The 20776-nt window shown below is 41.7% G+C and overlaps 1 protein-coding gene across 2 annotated transcripts in view; it reads right to left on the bottom strand.

Moving 5' to 3' along the window:
• Positions 1-20776, bottom strand: part of Nsun5 (Nop2/Sun-like domain containing protein 5) — a 72190-nt gene that overhangs the window by 50770 nt on the left and 644 nt on the right. Inside the window, exon 2 of one of the 2 annotated variants that reach the window (XM_071673263.1) lies at positions 16329-16435. In XM_071673263.1, coding sequence (XP_071529364.1) covers positions 16329-16435 — 107 coding nt within the window. Of the gene's footprint in view, positions 1-16328; positions 16436-20776 lie in introns of those variants that run through there. The other variant, XM_071673265.1, reaches the window with a different exon arrangement.

The raw sequence follows: 20776 nt of genomic DNA, 5'->3' as shown, positions 1-20776 counted from the left end.
ATACATCTCCCACTCAATTGCATTTTTTCCCCGCAAAAATCATCCAAATGCCTCTCTCTTCTCTTTCACTAATACTCTTACTTCTTCATCCCACCACTCACTACCCTTTCTAATCAACCCACCTCCCACTCTTCTCATGCCACAAACATCTTTTGCGCAATCCATCACTGATTCCCTAAATACATCCAATTCCTCCCCCACTCCCCTTACCTCCTTTGTTCTCACCTTTTTCCATTCTGTACTCAGTCTCTCCTGGTACTTCCTCACACAGGTCTCCTTCTCAAGCTCACTTACTCTCACCACCCTCTTCACCCCAACATTCACTCTTCTTTTCTGAAAACCCATACAAATCTTCACCTTAGCCTCCACAAGATAATGATCAGACATCCCTCCAGTTGCACCTCTCAGCACATTAACATCCAAAAGTCTCTCTTTCGCATGCCTGTCAATTAACACGTAATCCAATAACGCTCTCTGGCCATCTCTCCTACTTACATAAGTATACTTATGTATATCTCGCTTTTTAAACCAGGTATTCCCAATCATCAGTCCTTTTTCAGCACATAAATCTACAAGCTCTTCACCATTTCCATTTACAACACTGAACACCCCATGTATACCAATTATTCCCTCAACTGCCACATTACTCACCTTTGCATTCAAATCACCCATCACTATGACCCGGTCTCGTGCATCAAAACCACTAACACACTCATTCAGCTGCTCCCAAAACACTTGCCTCTCTTGATCTTTCTTCTCATGCCCAGGTGCATATGCACCAATAATCACCCACCTCTCTCCATCAACTTTCAGTTTTACCCATATTAATCGAGAATTTACTTTCTTACACTCTATCACATACTCCCACAACTCCTGTTTCAGGAGTATTGCTACTCCTTCCCTTGCTCTTTTCCTCTCACTAACCCCTGACTTTACTCCCCAGACATTCCCAAACCACTCTTCCCCTTTACCCTTGAGCTTCGTTTCACTCAGAGCCAAAACATCCAGGTTCCTTTCCTCAAACATACTACCTATCTCTCCTTTTTTCACATCTTGATTACATCCACACACATTTAGGCACCCCACTCTGAGCCTTCGAGGAGGATGAGCACTCCCCGCGTGACTCCTTCTTCTGTTTCCGATTTTAGAAAGTTAATACAAGGAGGGGAGGATTTCTATATATATATATACATATATATATATATATATATATATATATATATATATATATATATATATATTATCCCTGGGGATAGGGGAGAAAGAATACTTGCCACGTATTCCCTGCGTGTCGTAGAAGGCGACTAAAAGGGAAGGGAGCGGGGGGCTGGAAATCCTCCCCTCTCGTTTTTTTTTTTTTTTTTTTCCCAAAAGAAGGAACAGAGAAGGGGGCCAGGTGAGGGTATTCCCTCAAAGGCCAAGTCCTCTGTTCTTAACGCTACCTCGCTATCGCGGGAAATGGCGAATAGTATGAAAAGAAAAAAAAAAATATATATATATAGCATTTATGGATCTGGAGAAGGCATATGATAGAGTTGATAGAGATGCTCTGTGGAAGGTATTAAGAATATATGGTGTGGGAGGCAAGTTGTTAGAAGCAGTGAAAAGTTTTTATCGAGGATGTAAGGCATGTGCACGTGTAGGAAGAGAGGAAAGTGATTGGTTCTCAGTGAATGTAGGTTTGCGGCAGGGGTGTGTGATGTCTCCATGGTTGTTTAATTTGTTTATGGATGGGGTTGTAAGGGAGGTAAATGCAAGAGTCCTGGAAAGAGGGGCAAGTATGAAGTCTGTTGGGGATAAGAGAGCTTGGGAAGTGAGTCAGTTGTTGTTCGCTGATGATACAGCGCTGGTGGCTGATTCATGTGAGAAACTGCAGAAGCTGGTGACTGAGTTTGGTAAAGTGTGTGGAAGAAGAAAGTTGAGAGTAAATGTGAATAAGAGCAAGGTTATTAGGTACAGTAGGGGTGAGGGTCAAGTCAATTGGGAGGTGAGTTTGAATGGAGAAAAACTGGAGGAAGTGAAGTGTTTTAGATATCTGGGAGTGGATCTGTCAGCGGATGGAACCATGGAAGCGGAAGTGGATCATAGGGTGGGGGAGGGGGCGAAAATTTTGGGAGCCTTGAAAAATGTGTGGAAGTCGAGAACATTATCTCGGAAAGCAAAAATGGGTATGTTTGAGGGAATAGTGGTTCCAACAATGTTGTATGGTTGCGAGGCGTGGGCTATGGATAGAGATGTGCGCAGGAGGATGGATGTGCTGGAAATGAGATGTTTGAGGACAATGTGTGGTGTGAGGTGGTTTGATCGAGTAAGTAACGTAAGGGTAAGAGAGATGTGTGGAAATAAAAAGAGCGTGGTTGAGATAGCAGAAGAGGGTGTTTTGAAATGGTTTGGGCACATGGAGAGAATGAGTGAGGAGAGATTGACCAAGAGGATATATGTGTCGGAGGTGGAGGGAACGAGGAGAAGAGGGAGACCAAATTGGAGGTGGAAAGATGGAGTGAAAAGGATTTTGTGTGATCGGGGCCTGAACATGCAGGAGGGTGAAAGGAGGGCAAGAAATAGAGTGAATTGGAGTCATGTGGTATACAGGGGTTGACGTGCTGTCAGTGGATTGAAGCAAGGCATGTGAAGCGTCTGGGGTAAACCATGGAAGGCTGTGTAGGTATGTATATTTGCGTGTGTGGACGTGTGTATGTACATGTGTATGGGGGGGGGGTTGGGCCATTTCTTTCGTCTGTTTCCTTGCGCTACCTCGCAAACGCGGGAGACAGCGACAAAGTATAAAAAAAAAAAAAAAAAAAAAAAAAATATATATATATATAATATATATAATAAAATAAATATATATATATATATATATATATATATATATATATATATATATATATGTGTGTTTGATGATAGAGTGGCAGATATAGGGTGTTTTGGTCGAGGTGGTGTGTAAAGTGAGAGGGCTAGGGAAAATGATTTGGTAAACAGAGAAGAGGTAGTGAAAGCTTTGCGGAAGATGAAAGCGGGCAAGGCAGCAGGTTTAGATGGTATTGCAGTGGAATTTATTAAAAAAGGGGGTGACTGTATTGTTGACTGGTTGGTAAGGTTATTTAATGTATGTATGACTCATGGTGAGGTGCCTGAGGATTGGCGGAATGCGTGCATAGTGCCATTGTACAAAGGCAAAGGGGATAAGAGTGAGTGCTCAAATTACAGAGGTATAAGTTTGTTGAGTATTCCTGGTAAATTATATGGGAGGGTATTGATTGAGAGGGTGAAGGCATGTACAGAGCATCAGATTGGGGAAGAGCAGTGTGGTTTCAGAAGTGGTAGAGGATGTGTGGATCAGGTGTTGCTTTGAAGAATGTATGTGAGAAATACTTAGAAAAGCAAATGGATTTGTATGTAGCATTTATGGATCTGGAGAAGGCATATGATAGAGTTGATAGAGATGCTCTGTGGAAGGTATTAAGAATATATGGTGTGGGAGGAAAGTTGTTAGAAGCAGTGAAAAGTTTTTATCGAGGATGTAAGGCATGTGTACGTGTAGGAAGAGAGGAAAGTGATTGGTTCTCAGTGAATGTAGGTTTGCGGCAGGGGTGTGTGATGTCTCCATGGTTGTTTAATTTGTTTATGGATGGGGTTGTTAGGGAGGTAAATGCAAGAGTTTTGGAAAGAGGGGCAAGTATGAAGTCTGTTGGGGATGAGAGAGCTTGGGAAGTGAGTCAGTTGTTGTTCGCTGATGATACAGCGCTGTTGGCTGATTCATGTGAGAAACTGCAGAAGTTGGTGACTGAGTTTGGTAAAGTGTGTGGAAGAAGAAAGTTAAGAGTAAATGTGAATAAGAGCAAGGTTATTAGGTACAGTAGGGTTGAGGGTCAAGTCAATTGGGAGGTGAGTTTGAATGGAGAAAAACTGGAGGAAGTGAAGTGTTTTAGATATCTGGGAGTGGATCTGGCAGCGGATGGAACCATGGAAGTGGAAGTGGATCATAGGGTGGGGGAGGGGGCGAAAATTCTGGGGGCCTTGAAGAATGTGTGAAAGTCGAGAACATTATCTCGGAAAGCAAAAATGGGTATGTTTGAAGGAATAGTGGTTCCAACAATGTTGTATGGTTGCGAGGCGTGGGCTATGGATAGAGTTGTGCGCAGGAGGATGGATGTGCTGGAAATGAGATGTTTGAGGACAATGTGTGGTGTGAGGTGGTTTGATCGAGTGAGTAACGTAAGGGTACGAGAGATGTGTGGAAATAAAAAGAGCGTGGTTGAGAGAGCAGAAGAGGGTGTTTTGAAGTGGTTTGGGCACATGGAGAGAATGAGTGAGGAAAGATTGACCAAGAGGATATATGTGTTGGAGGTGGAGGGAACGAGGAGAAGAGGGAGACCAAATTGGAGGTGGAAAGATGGAGTGAAAAAGATTTTGTGTGATCGGGGCCTGAACATGCAGGAGGGTGAAAGGAGGGCAAGGAATAGAGTGAATTGGAGCGATATGGTATACCGGGGTTGACGTGCTGTCGGTGGATTGAATAAAGGCATGTGAAGCGTCTGGGGTAAACCATGGAAAGCTGTGTAGGTATGTATATTTGCGTGTGTGGACGTATGTATATACATGTGTATGGGGATGGGTTGGGCCATTTCTTTCGTCTGTTTCCTTGCGCTACCTCGCAAACGCGGGAGACAGCGACAAAGTATAAAAAAAAAAAAATATATATATATATATTTTTTTTTGCTTTGTCGCTGTCTCCCGCGTTTGCGAGGTAGCGCAAGGAAACAGACGAAAGAAATGGCCCAACCCACCCCCAGACACATGTATATACATACGTCCACACACGCAAATATACATACCTACACAGCTTTCCATGGTTTACCCCAGACGCTTCACATGCCCCGATTCAATCCACTGACAGCACGTCAACCCCGGTACACCACATCGCTCCAATTCACTCTATTCCTTGCCCTCCTTTCACCCTCCTGCATGTTCAGGCCCCTATCACACAAAATCTTTTTCACTCCATCTTTCCACCTCCAATTTGGTCTCCCTCTTCTCCTCGTTCCCTCCACCTCCGACACATATATCCTCTTGGTCAATCTTTCCTCACTCATTCTCTCCATGTGCCCAAACCATTTCAAAACACCCTCTTCTGCTCTCTCAACCACGCTCTTTTTATTTCCACACATCTCTCTTACCCTTACGTTACTTACTCGATCAAACCACCTCACACCACACATTGTCCTCAAACATCTCATTTCCAGCACATCCACCCTCCTGCGCACCACTCTATCCATAGCCCACGCCTCGCAACCATACAACATTGTTGGAACCACTATTCCTTCAAACATACCCATTTTTGCTTTCCGAGATAATGTTCACGACTTCCACACATTCTTCAAGGCTCCCAGAATTTTCGCCCCCTTCCCCGTCCTATGATCCACTTCCGCTTCCATGGTTCCATCCGCTGCCAGATCCACTCCCAGATATCTAAAACACTTTACTTACTCCAGTTTTTCTCCATTCAAACTCACCTCCCAATTGACTTGACCCTCAACCCTACTGTACCTAATAACCTTGCTCTTATTCACATTTACTTTTAACTTTCTTCTTTCACACACTTTACCAAACTCAGTCACCAGCTTCTGCAGTTTCTCACATGAATCAGCCACCAGCGCTGTATCATCAGCGAACAACAACTGACTCACTTCCCAAGCTCTCTCATCCCCAACAGACTTCACACTTGCCCCTCTTTCCAAAACTCTTGCATTCACCTCCCTAACAACCCCATCTATAAACAAATTAAACAACCACGGAGACATCACACACCCATGCCGCAAACCTACATTCACTGAAAACCAATCACTTTCCTCTCTTCCTACACGTACACATGCCTTACATCCTCGATAAAAACTTTTCACTGCTATATATATATATATATATATATATATATATATATATATATATATATATATATATATATATATATATATTTTTTTTTTGATGAGAACTGCTATTGACGTTTGTGTGAATAAATTGTACATTTCCTTTTCCATAGCCAGAGGTTGAACCATTATGTGACATTCATTTTTTTTTTCATTCATTTCAAGCTAAAAGTTTGTTTCTAAATTGTTCTTACATTTTTCATATGTATATATATGTATGTGTGTGTGTGTGTGTGTATGTGCATATGTGTGTGTGTGTGTGTGTGTGTGTATATGTATATATATATGTATATTATCCCTGGGGATAGGGGTGAAAGAATACTTCCCACGTATTCCTCGCGTGTCGTAGAAAGCGACTAGAGGGGACGGGAGCGGGGGGCCGGAAATCCTCCCCTCCTTGTATTAACTTTCTAAAATGGGAAACAGAAGAAGGAGTCACGCGGGGAGTGATCATCCTCCTCGAAGGCTCAGAGTGGGGTGCCTAAATGTGTGTGGATGTAACCAAGATGTGAAAAAAGGAGAGATAGGTAGTATGTTTGAGGAAAGGAACCTGGATGTTTTGGCTCTGAGTGAAACGAAGCTCAAGGGTAAAGGGGAAGAGTGGTTTGGAAATGTCTGGGGAGTGAAGTCAGGGGTTAGTGAGAGGACAAGAGCAAGGGAAGGAGTAGCAATACTCCTGAAACAGGAGTTGTGGGAGTATGTGATAGAATGTAAGAAAGTAAATTCTCGATTAATATGGGTAAAATTGAAAGTTGATGGAGAGAGGTGGGTGATTATTGGTGCATATGCACCTGGGCATGAGAAGAAAGATCATGAGAGGCAAGTGTTTTGGGAGCAGCTAAATGAGTGTGTTAGCGGTTTTGATGCACGAGACCGGGTTATAGTGATGGGTGATTTGAATGCAAAGGTGAGTAATGTGGCAGTTGAGGGAATAATTGGTATGCATGGGGTGTTCAGTGTTGTAAATGGAAATGGTGAAGAGCTTGTAGATTTATGTGCTGAAAAAGGACTGATGATTGGGAATACCTGGTTTAAAAAGCGAGATATACATAAGTATACTTATGTAAGTAGGAGAGATGGCCAGAGAGCGTTATTGGATTACGTGTTAATTGACAGGCGTGCGAAAGAGAGACTTTTGGATGTTAATGTGCTGAGAGGTGCAACTGGAGGGATGTCTGATCATTATCTTGTGGAGGCTAAGGTGAAGATTAGTATGGGTTTTCAGAAAAGAGGAGTGAATGTTGGGGTGAAGAAGGTGGTGAGAGTAAGTGAGCTTGGGAAGGAGACCTGTGTGGGGAAGTACCAGGAGAGACTGTGTACAGAATGGAAAAAGGTGAGAACAATGGAAGTAAGGGGAGTCGGGGAGGAATGGGATGTATTTAGGGAATCAGTGATGGATTGCGCAAAAGATGCTTGTGGCATGAGAAGAGTGGGAGGTGGGCTGTTTAGAAAGGGTAGTGAGTGGTGGGATGAAGAAGTAAGAGTATTAGTGAAAGAGAAGAGAGAGGCATTTGGACGATTTTTGCAGGGAAAAAATGCAATTGAGTGGGAGAAGTATAAAAGAAAGAGACAGGAGGTCAAGAGAAAGGTGCAAGAGGTGAAAAAAAGGGCAAATGAGAGTTGGGGTGAGAGACTATCAGTAAATTTTAGGGAGAATAAAAAGATGTTCTGGAAGGAGGTAAATAGGGTGCGTAAGACAAGGGAGCAAATGGGAACTTCAGTGAAGGGCGTAAATGGGGAGGTGATAACAAGTAGCGGTGATGTGAGAAGGAGATGGAATGAGTATTTTGAAGGTTTGTTGAATGTGTCTGATGACAGAGTGGCAGATATAGGGTGTTTTGGTCGAGGTGGTGTGCAAAGTGAGAGGGTTAGGGAAAATGATTTGGTAAACAGAGAAGAGGTAGTAAAAGCTTTGCGGAAGATGAAAGCCGGCAAGGCAGCAGGTTTGGATGGTATTGCAGTGGAATTTATTAAGAAAGGGGGTGACTGTATTGTTGACTGGTTGGTAAGGTTATTTAATGTATGTATGACTCATGGTGAGGTGCCTGAGGATTGGCGGAATGCGTGCATAGTGCCATTGTACAAAGGCAAAGGGGATAAGAGTGAGTGCTCAAATTACAGAGGTATAAGTTTGTTGAGTATTCCTGGTAAATTATATGGGAGGGTATTGATTGAGAGGGTGAAGGCATGTACAGAGCATCAGATTGGGGAAGAGCAGTGCGGTTTCAGAAGTGGTAGAGGATGTGTTGATCAGGTGTTTGCTTTGAAGAATGTATGTGAGAAATACTTAGAAAAGCAAATGGATTTGTATGTAGCATTTATGGATCTGGAGAAGGCATATGATAGAGTTGATAGAGATGCTCTGTGGAAGGTATTAAGAATATATGGTGTGGGAGGAAAGTTGTTAGAAGCAGTGAAAAGTTTTTATCGAGGATGTAAGGCATGTGTACGTGTAGGAAGAGAGGAAAGTGATTGGTTCTCAGTGAATGTAGGTTTGCGGCAGGGGTGTGTGATGTCTCCATGGTTGTTTAATTTGTTTATGGATGGGGTTGTAAAGGAGGTAAATGCAAGAGTCCTGGCAAGAGGGGCAAGTATGAAGTCTGTTGGGGATGAGAGAGCTTGGGAAGTGAGTCAATTGTTGTTCGCTGATGATACAGCGCTGGTGGCTGATTCATGTGAGAAACTGCAGAAGCTGGTGACTGAGTTTGGTAAAGTGTGTGGAAGAAGAAAGTTGAGAGTAAATGTGAATAAGAGCAAGGTTATTAGGTACAGTAGGGGTGAGGGTCAAGTCAATTGGGAGGTGAGTTTGAATGGAGAAAAACTGGAGGAAGTGAAGTGTTTTAGATATCTGGGAGTGGATCTGTCAGCGGATGGAACCATGGAAGCGGAAGTGGATCATAGGGTGGGGGAGGGGGCGAAAATTTTGGGAGCCTTGAAAAATGTGTGGAAGTCGAGAACATTATCTCGGAAAGCAAAAATGGGTATGTTTGAGGGAATAGTGGTTCCAACAATGCTGTATGGTTGCGAGGCGTGGGCTATGGATAGAGATGTGCGCAGGAGGATGGATGTGCTGGAAATGAGATGTTTGAGGACAATGTGTGGTGTGAGGTGGTTTGATCGAGTAAGTAACGTAAGGGTAAGAGAGATGTGTGGAAATAAAAAGAGCGTGGTCGAGAGAGCAGAAGAGGGTGTTTTGAAATGGTTTGGGCACATGGAGAGAATGAGTGAGGAGAGATTGACCAAGAGGATATATGTGTCGGAGGTGGAGGGAACGAGGAGAAGAGGGAGACCAAATTGGAGGTGGAAAGATGGAGTGAAAAAGATTTTGTGTGATCGGGGCCTGAACATGCAGGAGGGTGAAAGGAGGGCAAGAAATAGAGTGAATTGGAGTCATGTGGTATACAGGGGTTGACGTGCTGTCAGTGGATTGAAGCAAGGCATGTGAAGCGTCTGGGGTAAACCATGGAAAGCTGTGTAGGTATGTATATTTGCGTGTCTGGACGTGTGTATGTACATGTGTATGGGGGGGGGGGGTTGGGCCATTTCTTTCGTCTGTTTCCTTGCGCTACCTCGCAAACGCGGGAGACAGCGACAAAGTATAAAAAAAAAAAAAAAAAAAAAAAAAAAAAAAATTTTTTTTTTGCTTTGTCGCTATCTCCCGCGTTTGTGAGGTAGCGCAAGGAAACAGACAAAAGAAATGGCCCAACCCACCCCCATACACATGTATATACATACGTCCACACACACAAATATACATACCTACACAGCTTTCCATGGTTTACCCCAGACGCTTCACATGCCCCGATTCAATCCACTGACAGCACGTCAATCCCGGTATACCACATCGCTCCAATTCACTCTCTTCCTTGCCCTCCTTTCACCCTCCTGCATGTTCAGGCCCCTATCACACAAAATCTTTTTCACTCCATCTTTCCACCTCCAATTTGGTCTCCCTCTTCTCCTCGTACCCTCCACCTCTGACACATATATCCTCTTGGTCAATCTTTGCTCACTCATTCTCTCCGTGTGACCAAACCATTTCAAAACACCCTCTTCTGCTCTCTCAACCACGCTCTTTTTATTTCCACACATCTCTCTTACCCTTACGTTACTTACTCGATCAAACCACCTCACACCACACATTGTCCTCAAACATCTCATTTCCAGCACATCCATCCTCCTGCGCACAACTCTATCCATAGTCCACGCCTCGCAACCATACAACATTGTTGGAACCACTATTCCTTCAAACATACCCATTTTTGCTTTCCGAGATAATGTTCTCGACTTCACACATTCTTCAAGGCTCCCAGAATTTTCGCCCCCTCCCCCACCCTATGATCCACTTCCGCTTCCATGTTTCCATCCGCTGCCAGATCCACTCCCAGATATCTAAAACACTTCACTTCCTCCAGTTTTTCTCCATTCAAACTCACCTCCCAATTGACTTGACCCTCAACCCTACTGTACCTAATAACCTTGCTCTTATTCACATATACTCTTAACTTTCTTCTTTCACACACTTTACCAAACTCAGTCACCAGCTTCTGCAGTTTCTCACATGAATCAGCCACCAGCGCTGTATCATCAGCGAACAACAACTGACTCACTTCCCAAGCTCTCTCATCCCCAACAGACTTCATACTTGCCCCTCTTTCCAAAACTCTTGCATTCACCTCCCTAACAACCCCATCCATAAACAAATTAAACAACCATGGAGACATCACACACCCCTGCCACAAACCTACATTCACTGAGAACCAATCACTTTCCTCTCTTCCTACACGTACACATGCCTTACATCCTCGATAAAAACTTTTCACTGCTTCTAACAACTTGCCTCCCACACCATATATTCTTAATACCTTCCACAGAGCATCTCTATCAACTCTATCATATGCCTTCTCCAGATCCATAAATGCTATATACAAATCCATTTGCTTTTCTAAGTATTTCTCACATACATTCTTCAAAGCAAACACCTGATCCACACATCCTCTACCACTTCTGAAACCACACTGCTCTTCCCCAATCTGATGGGAAACAGAAGAAGGAGTCACGCGGGGAGTGCTCATCCTCCTCGAAGGCTCAGATTGGGGTGCCTAAATGTGTGTGGATGTAACCAAGATGTGAAAAAAGGAGAGACAGGTAGTATGTTTGAGGAAAGGAACCTGGATGTTTTGGCTCTGAGTGAAACGAAGCTCAAGGGTAAAGGGGAAGAGTGGTTTGGGAATGTCTTGGGAGTAAAGTCAGGGGTTAGTGAGAGGACAAGAGCAAGGGAAGGAGTAGCAGTACTCCTGAAACAGGAGTTGTGGAAGTATGTGATAGAATGTAAGAAAGTAAATTCTCGATTAATATGGGTAAAACTGAAAGTTGATGGAGAGAGATGGGTGATTATTGGTGCATATGCACCTGGGCATCAGAAGAAAGATCATGAGAGGCAAGTGTTTTGGGAGCAGCTGAATGAGTGTGTTAGTGGTTTTCATGCACGAGACCGGGTTATAGTGTTGGGTGATTTAAATGCAAAGGTGAGTAATGTGGCAGTTGAGGGAATAATTGGTATACATGGGGTGTTCAGTGTTGTAAATGGAAATGGTGAAGAGCTTGTAGATTTATGTGCTGAAAAAGGAGTGATGATTGGGAATACCTGGTTTAAAAAGCGAGATATACATAAGTATATTTATGTAAGTAGGAGAGATGGCCAGAGAGCGTTATTGGATTACGTGTTAATTGACAGGTGCGCAAGAGAGACTTTTGGATGTTAATGTGCTGAGAGGTGCAACTGGAGGGATGTCTGATCATTATCTTGTGGAGGCTAAGGTGAAGATTTGTATGGGTTTCCAGAAAAGAAGAGTGAATGTTGGGGTGAAGAGGGTGGTGAGAGTAAGTGAGCTTGGGAAGGAGACTTGTGTGAGGAAGTACCAGGAGAGACTGAGTACAGAATGGAAAAAGGTGAGAACAATGGAAGTAAGGGGAGTGGGGGAGGAATGGGATGTATTTAGGGAATCAGTGATGGATTGTGCAAAAGATGCTTGTGGCATGAGAAGAGTGGGAGGTGGGTTGATTAGAAAGGGTAGTGAGTGGTGGGATGAAGAAGGTAAGAGTAATAGTGAAAGAGAAGAGAGAGGCATTTGGACGATTTTTGCAGGGAAAAAATGCAATTGAGTGGGAGACGTATAAAAGAAAGAGACAGGAGGTCAAGAGAAAGGTGCAAGAGGTGAAAAAAAGGGCAAATGAGAGTTGGGGTGAGAGAGTATCATTAAATTTTAGGGAGAATAAAAAGATGTTCTGGAAGGAGGTAAATAAAGTGCGTAAGACAAAGGAGCAAATGGGAACTTCAGTGAAGGGCGCAAATGGGGAGGTGATAACAAGTAGTGGTGATGTGAGAAGGAGATGGAGTGAGTATTTTGAAGGTTTGTTGAATGTGTTTGATGATAGAGTGGCAGATATAGGGTGTTTTGGTTGAGCTGGTGTGCAAAGTGTGAGGGTTAGGGAAAATGATTTGGTAAACAGAGAAGAGGTAGTAAAAGCTTTGCGGAAGATGAAAGCCAGCAAGGCAGCAGGTTTGGATGGTATTGCAGTGGAATTTATTAAAAAAGGGGGTGACTGTATTGTTGACTGGTTGGTAAGGTTATTTAATGTATGTATGACTCATGGTGAGGTGCCTGAGGATTGGCAGAATGTGTGCATAGTGCCATTGTACAAAGGCAAAGGGGATAAGAGTGAGTGCTCAAATTACAGAGGTATAAGTCTGTTGAGTATTCCTGGCAAATCATATGGGAGGGTATTGATTGAGAGGGTGAAGGCATGTACAGAGCATATATATATATATATATATATATATATATATATATTTCTTTTTCTTTCAAACTATTTGCCATTTCCCGCATTAGCGAGGTAGCGTTAAGAACAGAGGACTGGGCCTTTGAGGGAATACCCTCACCTGGCCCAATTCTCTGTTCCTTCTTTTGAAAAAAAAAAAAAAAAAAAAAAAAAAAAAAAAAAAGCTCAAGGGTAAAGGGGAAGAGTGGTTTGGGAATGTCTTGGGAGTAAAGTCAGGGGTTAGTGAGAGGACAAGAGCAAGGGAAGGAGTAGCAGTACTCCTGAGACAGGAGTTGTGGGAGTATGTGATAGAATGTAAGAAAGTAAATTCTCGATTAATATGGGTAAAACTGAAAGTTGATGGAGAGAGATGGGTGATTATTGGTGCATATGCACCTGGGCATGAGAAGAAAGATCATGAGAGGCAAGTGTTTTGGGAGCAGCTGAATGATTGTATTAGTGGTTTTGATGCACGAGACCAGGTTATAGTGATGGGTGATTTGAATGCAAAGGTGAGTAATGTGGCAGTTGAGGGAATAATTGGTATACATGGGGTGTTCAGTGTTGTAAATGGAAATGGTGAAGAGCTTGTAGATTTATGTGCTGAAAAAGGACTGATGATTGGGAATACCTGGTTTAAAAAGCGAGATATACATAAGTATACTTATGTAAGTAGGAGAGATGGCCAGAGAGCGTTATTGGATTACGTGTTAATTGACAGGCGCGCGAAAGAGAGACTTTTGGATGTTAATGTGCTGAGAGGTGCAACTGGAGGGATGTCTGATCATTATCTTGTGGAGGCTAAGGTGAAGATTTGTATGGGTTTTCAGAAAAGAAGAGTGAATGTTGGGGTGAAGAGGGTGGTGAGAGAAAGTGAGCTTGGGAAGGAGACTTGTGTGAGGAAGTACCAGGAGAGACTGAGTACAGAATGGAAAAAGGTGAGAACAATGGAAGTAAGGGGAGTGGGGGAGGAATGGGATGTATTTAGGGAATCAGTGATGGATTGCGCAAAAGATGCTTGGGGCATGAGAAGAGTGGGAGGTGGGTTGATTAGATAGGGTAGTGAGTGGTGGGATGAAGAAGTAAGAGTATTAGTGAAAGAGAAGAGAGAGGCATTTGGACGATTTTTGCAGGGAAAAAATGCAATTGAGTGGGAGATGTATAAAAGAAAGAGACAGGAGGTCAAGAGAAAGGTGCAAGAGGTGAAAAAAAGGGCAAATGAGAGTTGGGGTGAGAGAGTATCATTAAATTTTAGGGAGAATAAAAAGATGTTCTGGAAGGAGGTAAATAAAGTGCGTAAGACAAGGGAGCAAATGGGAACTTCAGTGAAGGGCGCAAATGGGGAGGTGATAACAAGTAGTGGTGATGTGAGAAGGAGATGGAGTGAGTATTTTGAAGGTTTGTTGAATGTGTTTGATGATAGAGTGGCTGATATAGGGTGTTTTGGTTGAGCTGGTGTGCAAAGTGAGAGGGTTAGGGAAAATGATTTGGTAAACAGAGAAGAGGTAGTAAAAGCTTTGCGGAAGATGAAAGCCGGCAAGGCAGCAGGTTTGGATGGTATTGCAGTGGAATTTATCAAAAAAGGGGGTGACTGTATTGTTGACTGGTTGGTAAGGTTATTTAATGTATGCATGACTCATGGTGAGGTGCCTGAGGATTGGCGGAATGCGTGCATAGTGCCATTGTACAAAGGCAAAGGGGATAAGAGTGAGTGCTCAAATTACAGAGGTATAAGTTTGTTGAGTATTCCTGGTAAATTATATGGGAGGATATTGATTGAGAGGGTGAAGGCATGTACAGAGCATCAGATTGGGGAAGAGCAGTGTGGTTGCAGAAGTGGTAGAGAATGTGTGGATCAGGTGTTTGCTTTGAAGAATGTATGTGAGAAATACTTAGAAAAGCAAATGGATTTGTATGTAGCATTTATGGATCTGGAGAAGGCATATGATAGAGTTGATAGAGATGCTCTGTGGAAGGTATTAAGAATATATAGTGTGGGAGGCAAGTTGTTAGAAGCAGTGAAAAGTTTTTATCGAGGATGTAAGGCATGTGTACGTGTAGGAAGAGAGGAAAGTGATTGGTTCTCAGTGAATGTAGGTTTGCGGCAGGGGTGTGTGATGTCTCCATGGTTGTTTAATTTGTTTATGGATGGGGTTGTTAGGGAGGTGAATGCAAGAGTTTTGGAAAGAGGGGCAAGTATGAAGTCTGTTGGGGATGAGAGAGCTTGGGAAGTGAGTCAGTTGTTGTTCGCTGATGATACAGCGCTGGTGGCTGATTCATGTGAGAAACTGCAGAAGCTGGTGACTGAGTTTGGTAAAGTGTGCGAAAGAAGAAAGTTAAGAGTAAATGTGAATAAGAGCAAGGTTATTAGGTACAGTAGGGTTGAGGGTCAAGTCAATTGGGAGGTGAGTTTGAATGGAGAAAAACTGGAGGAAGTGAAGTGTTTTAGATATCTGGGAGTGGATCTGGCAGCGGATGGAACCATGGAAGCGGAAGTGGATCATAGGGCGGGGGAGGGGGCGAAAATTCTGGGAGCCTTGAAGAATGTGTGGAAGTCTAGAACATTATCTTGGAAAGCAAAAATGGGTATGTTTGAAGGAATAGTGGTTCCAACAATGTTGTATGGTTGCGAGGCGTGGGCTATGGATAGAGTTGTGCGCAGGAGGATGGATGTGCTGGAAATGAGATGTTTGAGGACAATGTGTGGTGTGAGGTGGTTTGATCGAGTAAGTAACGTAAGGGTAAGAGAGATGTGTGGAAATAAAAAGAGCGTGGTTGAGAGAGCGGAAGAGGGTGTTTTGAAATGGTTTGGGCACATGGAGAGAATGAGTGAGGAAAGATTGACCAATAGAATATATGTGTCGGAGGTGGAGGGAACGAGGAGAAGAGGGAGACCAAATTGGAGGTGGAAAGATGGAGTGAAAAAGATTTTGTGTGATCGGGACCTGAACATGCAGGAGGGTGAAAGGAGGGCAAGGAATAGAGTGAATTGGAGCGATGTGGTATACCGGGGTTGACGTGCTGTCAGTGGATTGAATCAAGGCATGTGAAGCGTCTGGGGTAAACCATGGAAAGCTGTGTAGGTATGTATATTTGCGTGTGTGGACGTATGTATATACATGTGTATGGGGGTGGGTTGGGCCATTTTTTTCGTCTGTTTCCTTGCGCTACCTCGCAAAAGCGGGAGACAGCAAAAAAAAAAAAAAAAAAAAAAAAAAAAATATATATATATATACATATATATATATATATATATATATATATATATATATATGTATTTATACAGTGAAATGTATATGTATGTATATGTGCATGTGTGGGCATTTATGTACATACATGTGTATGTGGGTGGCTTGGGCCATTCCTTGTCTGTTTTGTGCTACCTTGCTAACGTGGGTGACAGCGGTTAAGAATAATAAATGAATTAATAACAAGAGTATATGCTGAATAGAAAATAGTGCTCATATCCATGAAAATATGAAACACTTGCAAAGAAATTCATGTAAAAGGTATTCATCATTTTCTGACTATTACTTTAAGCAGTCTGGATAATACGAGAATAAAAAAATTATGACTTACTCAAATTTGGGCTGTTCAACAAATAACTTAGACAAAGCAAGTGCTGTCTTTATCGTTGTGGAATTCTGTACTGCTTTACACAGCAACCCATGAATCTTCCCATAGTTCTGGAATAGAATAGTAATGGTGTTCATGTTTATTACATAAAAAAACTATACATACCTTATAACCTAAATATGTACATGAATGATCAATTAAGAATTAATATCAGTTTTTTATACCATAACTGAAAGGGTTTTCATGATTTGGAATAATTAATCAAACACCCTATCTGAGTTCCCAACTGTCATAACCACTTATAACACTACCCCCTTTCTGCCTCTGAACCCTCCTACTATTCATGCACTGTTTCTACACCCACTGACCACAATCTTATCTCCGATAATTCTACTTGGGCACACCCATCCACTATCCCCACTCCTTCAAAATGCCAACTTTGGCACTTTGGGAGAGCTCAAATGTTATCCTCATGCAGCTTCTTAACTGACTTTCCCTGTGACAGGTACTGCTTCTCTGATCAAAATTGTTGTGCTGAACACATGACTTCCCATCTTCATTTAAATCTTTTCTCCTGTCATGGATTGACTGCTCCTGTTCTGATGCTTATCCCATCAGGGACAATGTGTACTGGATATGAAACTCTTCCCTTCCCCTGAAGCCCAATCGTTTTCAGTTCCACTTGGAATCTTTGCAAAGCTGTTCAAGCTGTTCTTCAGAGAGCCAAAGGTACTTTCATAAAATGAAAGTATGCTAACTTGACTTCTACTAATAAATCTTTTTGATTCTTAACCAGAAGTATCTCCTGCAACTTCTGTAATTCAACTTCTCCAATTTTCTTACCTAGTCCATCTAGTGCTAACTTTTCAACTGATAAAGCTGCTCTCTTCGGTACCCAATTTTCCTCCAACCCACCTTTGGATGATTCAGCATTTGATCCTCCAGTCCTGTCTCCTCCCACTGAACCTATGTCATCTATATTCTCCTAGTGCAGGGTCTTCCACATACTCTCCTAGTCCCATGTGGACAAGGCATGAGGCTCAGATGGCACACCTTGAATTCCAGGGAAGTGTGCCTTTGAGCTGGCACCAACCTTTCTTGCATACTTTGCTTGTCTAAAACCCTAGACTTTCCCTTCTGCTTAGAAGTATGCCTTGGTGTAACACATCCCTAAAAAAGAGGAATGCTTTAACCCTTCCAATTATCATCATATTGCTCTCATTTCTATCTCCAAAGTTTTTGAAGCTTTTCTAAACTCTCTTTTACTCAAACACTTAGAATACCATTCCCTTCTTTCAGATAACCAGTATTCATTTTGAAGGGTGAGGTCTACTGGTGATATTCTCTTGTATGTAATTCATCTCTGGCCCTCCTCTCTCTCAGGAATTTTGGTGAAACTTTTGTTGCAGCCCTCAATATCTCCAAAGCATTTGACAGGGTGAGGCATCAGTCTTTGCTTTCTAAATTACCTCCCTTTGGTTTCTCTGCTTCTTTCTGTTTTCTAATATGGCAGCTGTCAAAGGAATGACTTTCTTTTCCTATCTTATCACTAGTGGCAGTCCTCAGAGTTCTGTCCTATTGTCTACTCTCTTTCTTCTTTCAATATATGATCTTTTCCCTACTACTTCCAACCCTATGCACTCATGTCAATAATTCCACTTTTACATACGTGCACTCCCTTTTCCTCCTCTCCTCCCTTTGTACTCATTATCTTTCTCATACTGATAACACATCTCTCAATTTGGACTTGTGCAGCATTTCAGGGTGTAGTAACTGTGTAAAATCTAACAGTGCTAAAATGCAATCTCTTCCTACAACTACCTTAAAGATTCATTTACTTTCCCTTTGTTCTATTTCACAACATTACAATTCAACACTGTAATAATATACATATGCTGGGCATAATCATATCCTCCACTTTGTCATGAAAATCCCACATGATCAACATCACAGAGTATGATTCACAAAACCTGTGAGTGATATATACGCGCTGTAATTATTTTCCTTGTGAGCAGCTCCTTCAGCTTTACATGGATTTTATTCATGCAAGTATGGAATACTGTTCACATACCTACATTGGCTCATCCTATCTATATATCTACCCATCTATCTATAACTCCAATCACGGGGGTGGCCACAGCAAAATAATCTCCATTTATCCCTGTCCTTACATGCCTCCCTTGCAATTACCATTCCACATATTCTTCCACCATTTCTCTCCCACTGGTACTCTTCAACTGTTATTTCCTCCGGTCACAGATGTTTTTCCTCTCATACCAACTATTTCAATCGTACTATAATACTCCTTGTAAACTCCCACTCTTGCATTCTTTCCACATGCCCAAACCACATCAAAGTATTACATTTCATCCACTCTACCACTCCACAATTCATTCCCTGCCATATCAAATCGCTTGTATACCCCAGTATTTTTTTCTTCATTCCAATTAGTCATACCATAAACTCCTCTCAAACAGCTCATATCCACAGCCTGGATTCTTGACCTCTGACTCATTCCACATCCATGTTTCAGCTGCACAGGTCAGGATCGGAAGAACCATGCTGTCCTTCGATCCTTTCTTCACTTCCATACTTATTCCTCAACCCCTCTTTATTCTATTATAGGACCCAATAACTTCTATCCTGCAGTGCTCTCTTCCTCATCTCTCCTTCCATGTCACCAAACATCCACTACATAGCTCCTAAATGCTTATATTCTCTCACCTCTTCCAGTCTTTCTTCTCTCATTTCTATAACACAGTTTAGTACACTTACTCCTCCCACTCTATTGGGCTTTGCAAAATTTATACCTTCACTCTTTCCTCTCAAACATCATTACTTTAATCTGACTCACATTCATCTTCAACTGCTTATACTGATACACATGTACAACCTTCTACAACATCCATTCACTCTCAGCAAACAATACAGTATTATCTGCAAACAGGCTTGCAACATGCCACTATAACTCACCACCACACTCCATCTTTGCACTCCCTTTCCCTATTTTTGCTTTCATCCCTCTCATCACTCCATCCATATATAGGTTAAAAAGCCACAATGACATCCATATGCATACAAAAACTTTCAATCAACTCTCCATCCACTCAAACATGCATTTGCTATTCCACAGAAGACTTTCACACCATCCAACAGTTGTTAACCTACCCCTTCTATCCTTAACACATCCCATCAAGCATTCCACTTGACTCTGTCATATGGTTTCTCCAGACCCTAAAAGCTGCATACAGCTTCTTGCCTTCAGCTAGATACTTCTGCACAGACATTTTCAACAAAAAATCTGATTTAAACATACCCTACCTTCCCAAAAAACCCTCTTGCTCCTCTTATTCTGCATTCAGCCACTTCTGTTTTTATATAAATCTATTTCTATCCTTTAAAGGCAAGCTATGTGTTCTGAAAAAAAAAAAAAGAGTACAATAATGGAAGCTGGTCTATCATGTTAAATTTTTTTCTTAAGCCTTTATATCTGTCTTCCATTTTTTATAGATTTCTAAATGTGTCAGTTTCCTTTTCCTTTCTCCAGTTTCAAGTGTCTCATTCCTTTGTTGTCACATCTTGCCTTGTCATTAACATATTCTATTACCGTCCCTCAAATATGGTATTCAGCTGGTTCCTTCCATCCTCATTTCTTGTATTATTCTTCCTGGTCATTCATTTTCATATTCCTTTAAGGTATATTGCAGTTAAACAATGTGCCCTTCCATTACCTTTCCTTTCATTGTGAATGTTGCTATTCCTTTTGTTAGTGTTGTTTCCGAGTATATTTTGGTGTTCCTAAAATCTGCCTGTATACACCATTCACAGCTCTTAGGGGTATATCTCCATTTTTGTAACGTCTGATTTGTGTGATCCATACCAAATTATTGGCAAAACTATACATTTCCAGTATACTTTTCTTATTAGTACCACTACAGCTTTCTGCAATAACTTGTTAAATTCATCTCTACCTTTTCATTACTTTTTCCTTTTTGTATTTCGTAACACTTTCACTTGTTACTAATAATGATTTCTAGGTATTCAATTTCCTTTGTTACCTTTATGCCCCTACATTTTCTGGCTGTTCTTTTATATAAAAAAATTCTGATTTAGTTTAACTCTAAATACATATATAATCCACAATCTACACCTACTGTAACTAATGTCTAATATATTCTTTGCATCTTTTGGAATCATAATTCTAAATACATATAAATATATATATATATACATATATATATATATATATATATATATATATATATATATATATATATATATATCTATATATATAATCTACAATCTGCACCCACTCTAACAAATGTCTGTTTTCCTGGTATCTAATGGTATTATCATTATTATTATTACGGACATCTAGCGAATTTTGTTAGATTCTCAGGTCCGGTTTAGTTGAAATTGTCTGCCCGATGGTTTTTGACGACCATTACTTC

Source organism: Panulirus ornatus, chromosome 18, assembly GCF_036320965.1.
Source record: "Panulirus ornatus isolate Po-2019 chromosome 18, ASM3632096v1, whole genome shotgun sequence".
Taxonomy (NCBI): Eukaryota; Metazoa; Arthropoda; class Malacostraca; order Decapoda; family Palinuridae; genus Panulirus; species Panulirus ornatus.
This window is presented reverse-complemented; position numbering and strand designations above follow the sequence as displayed.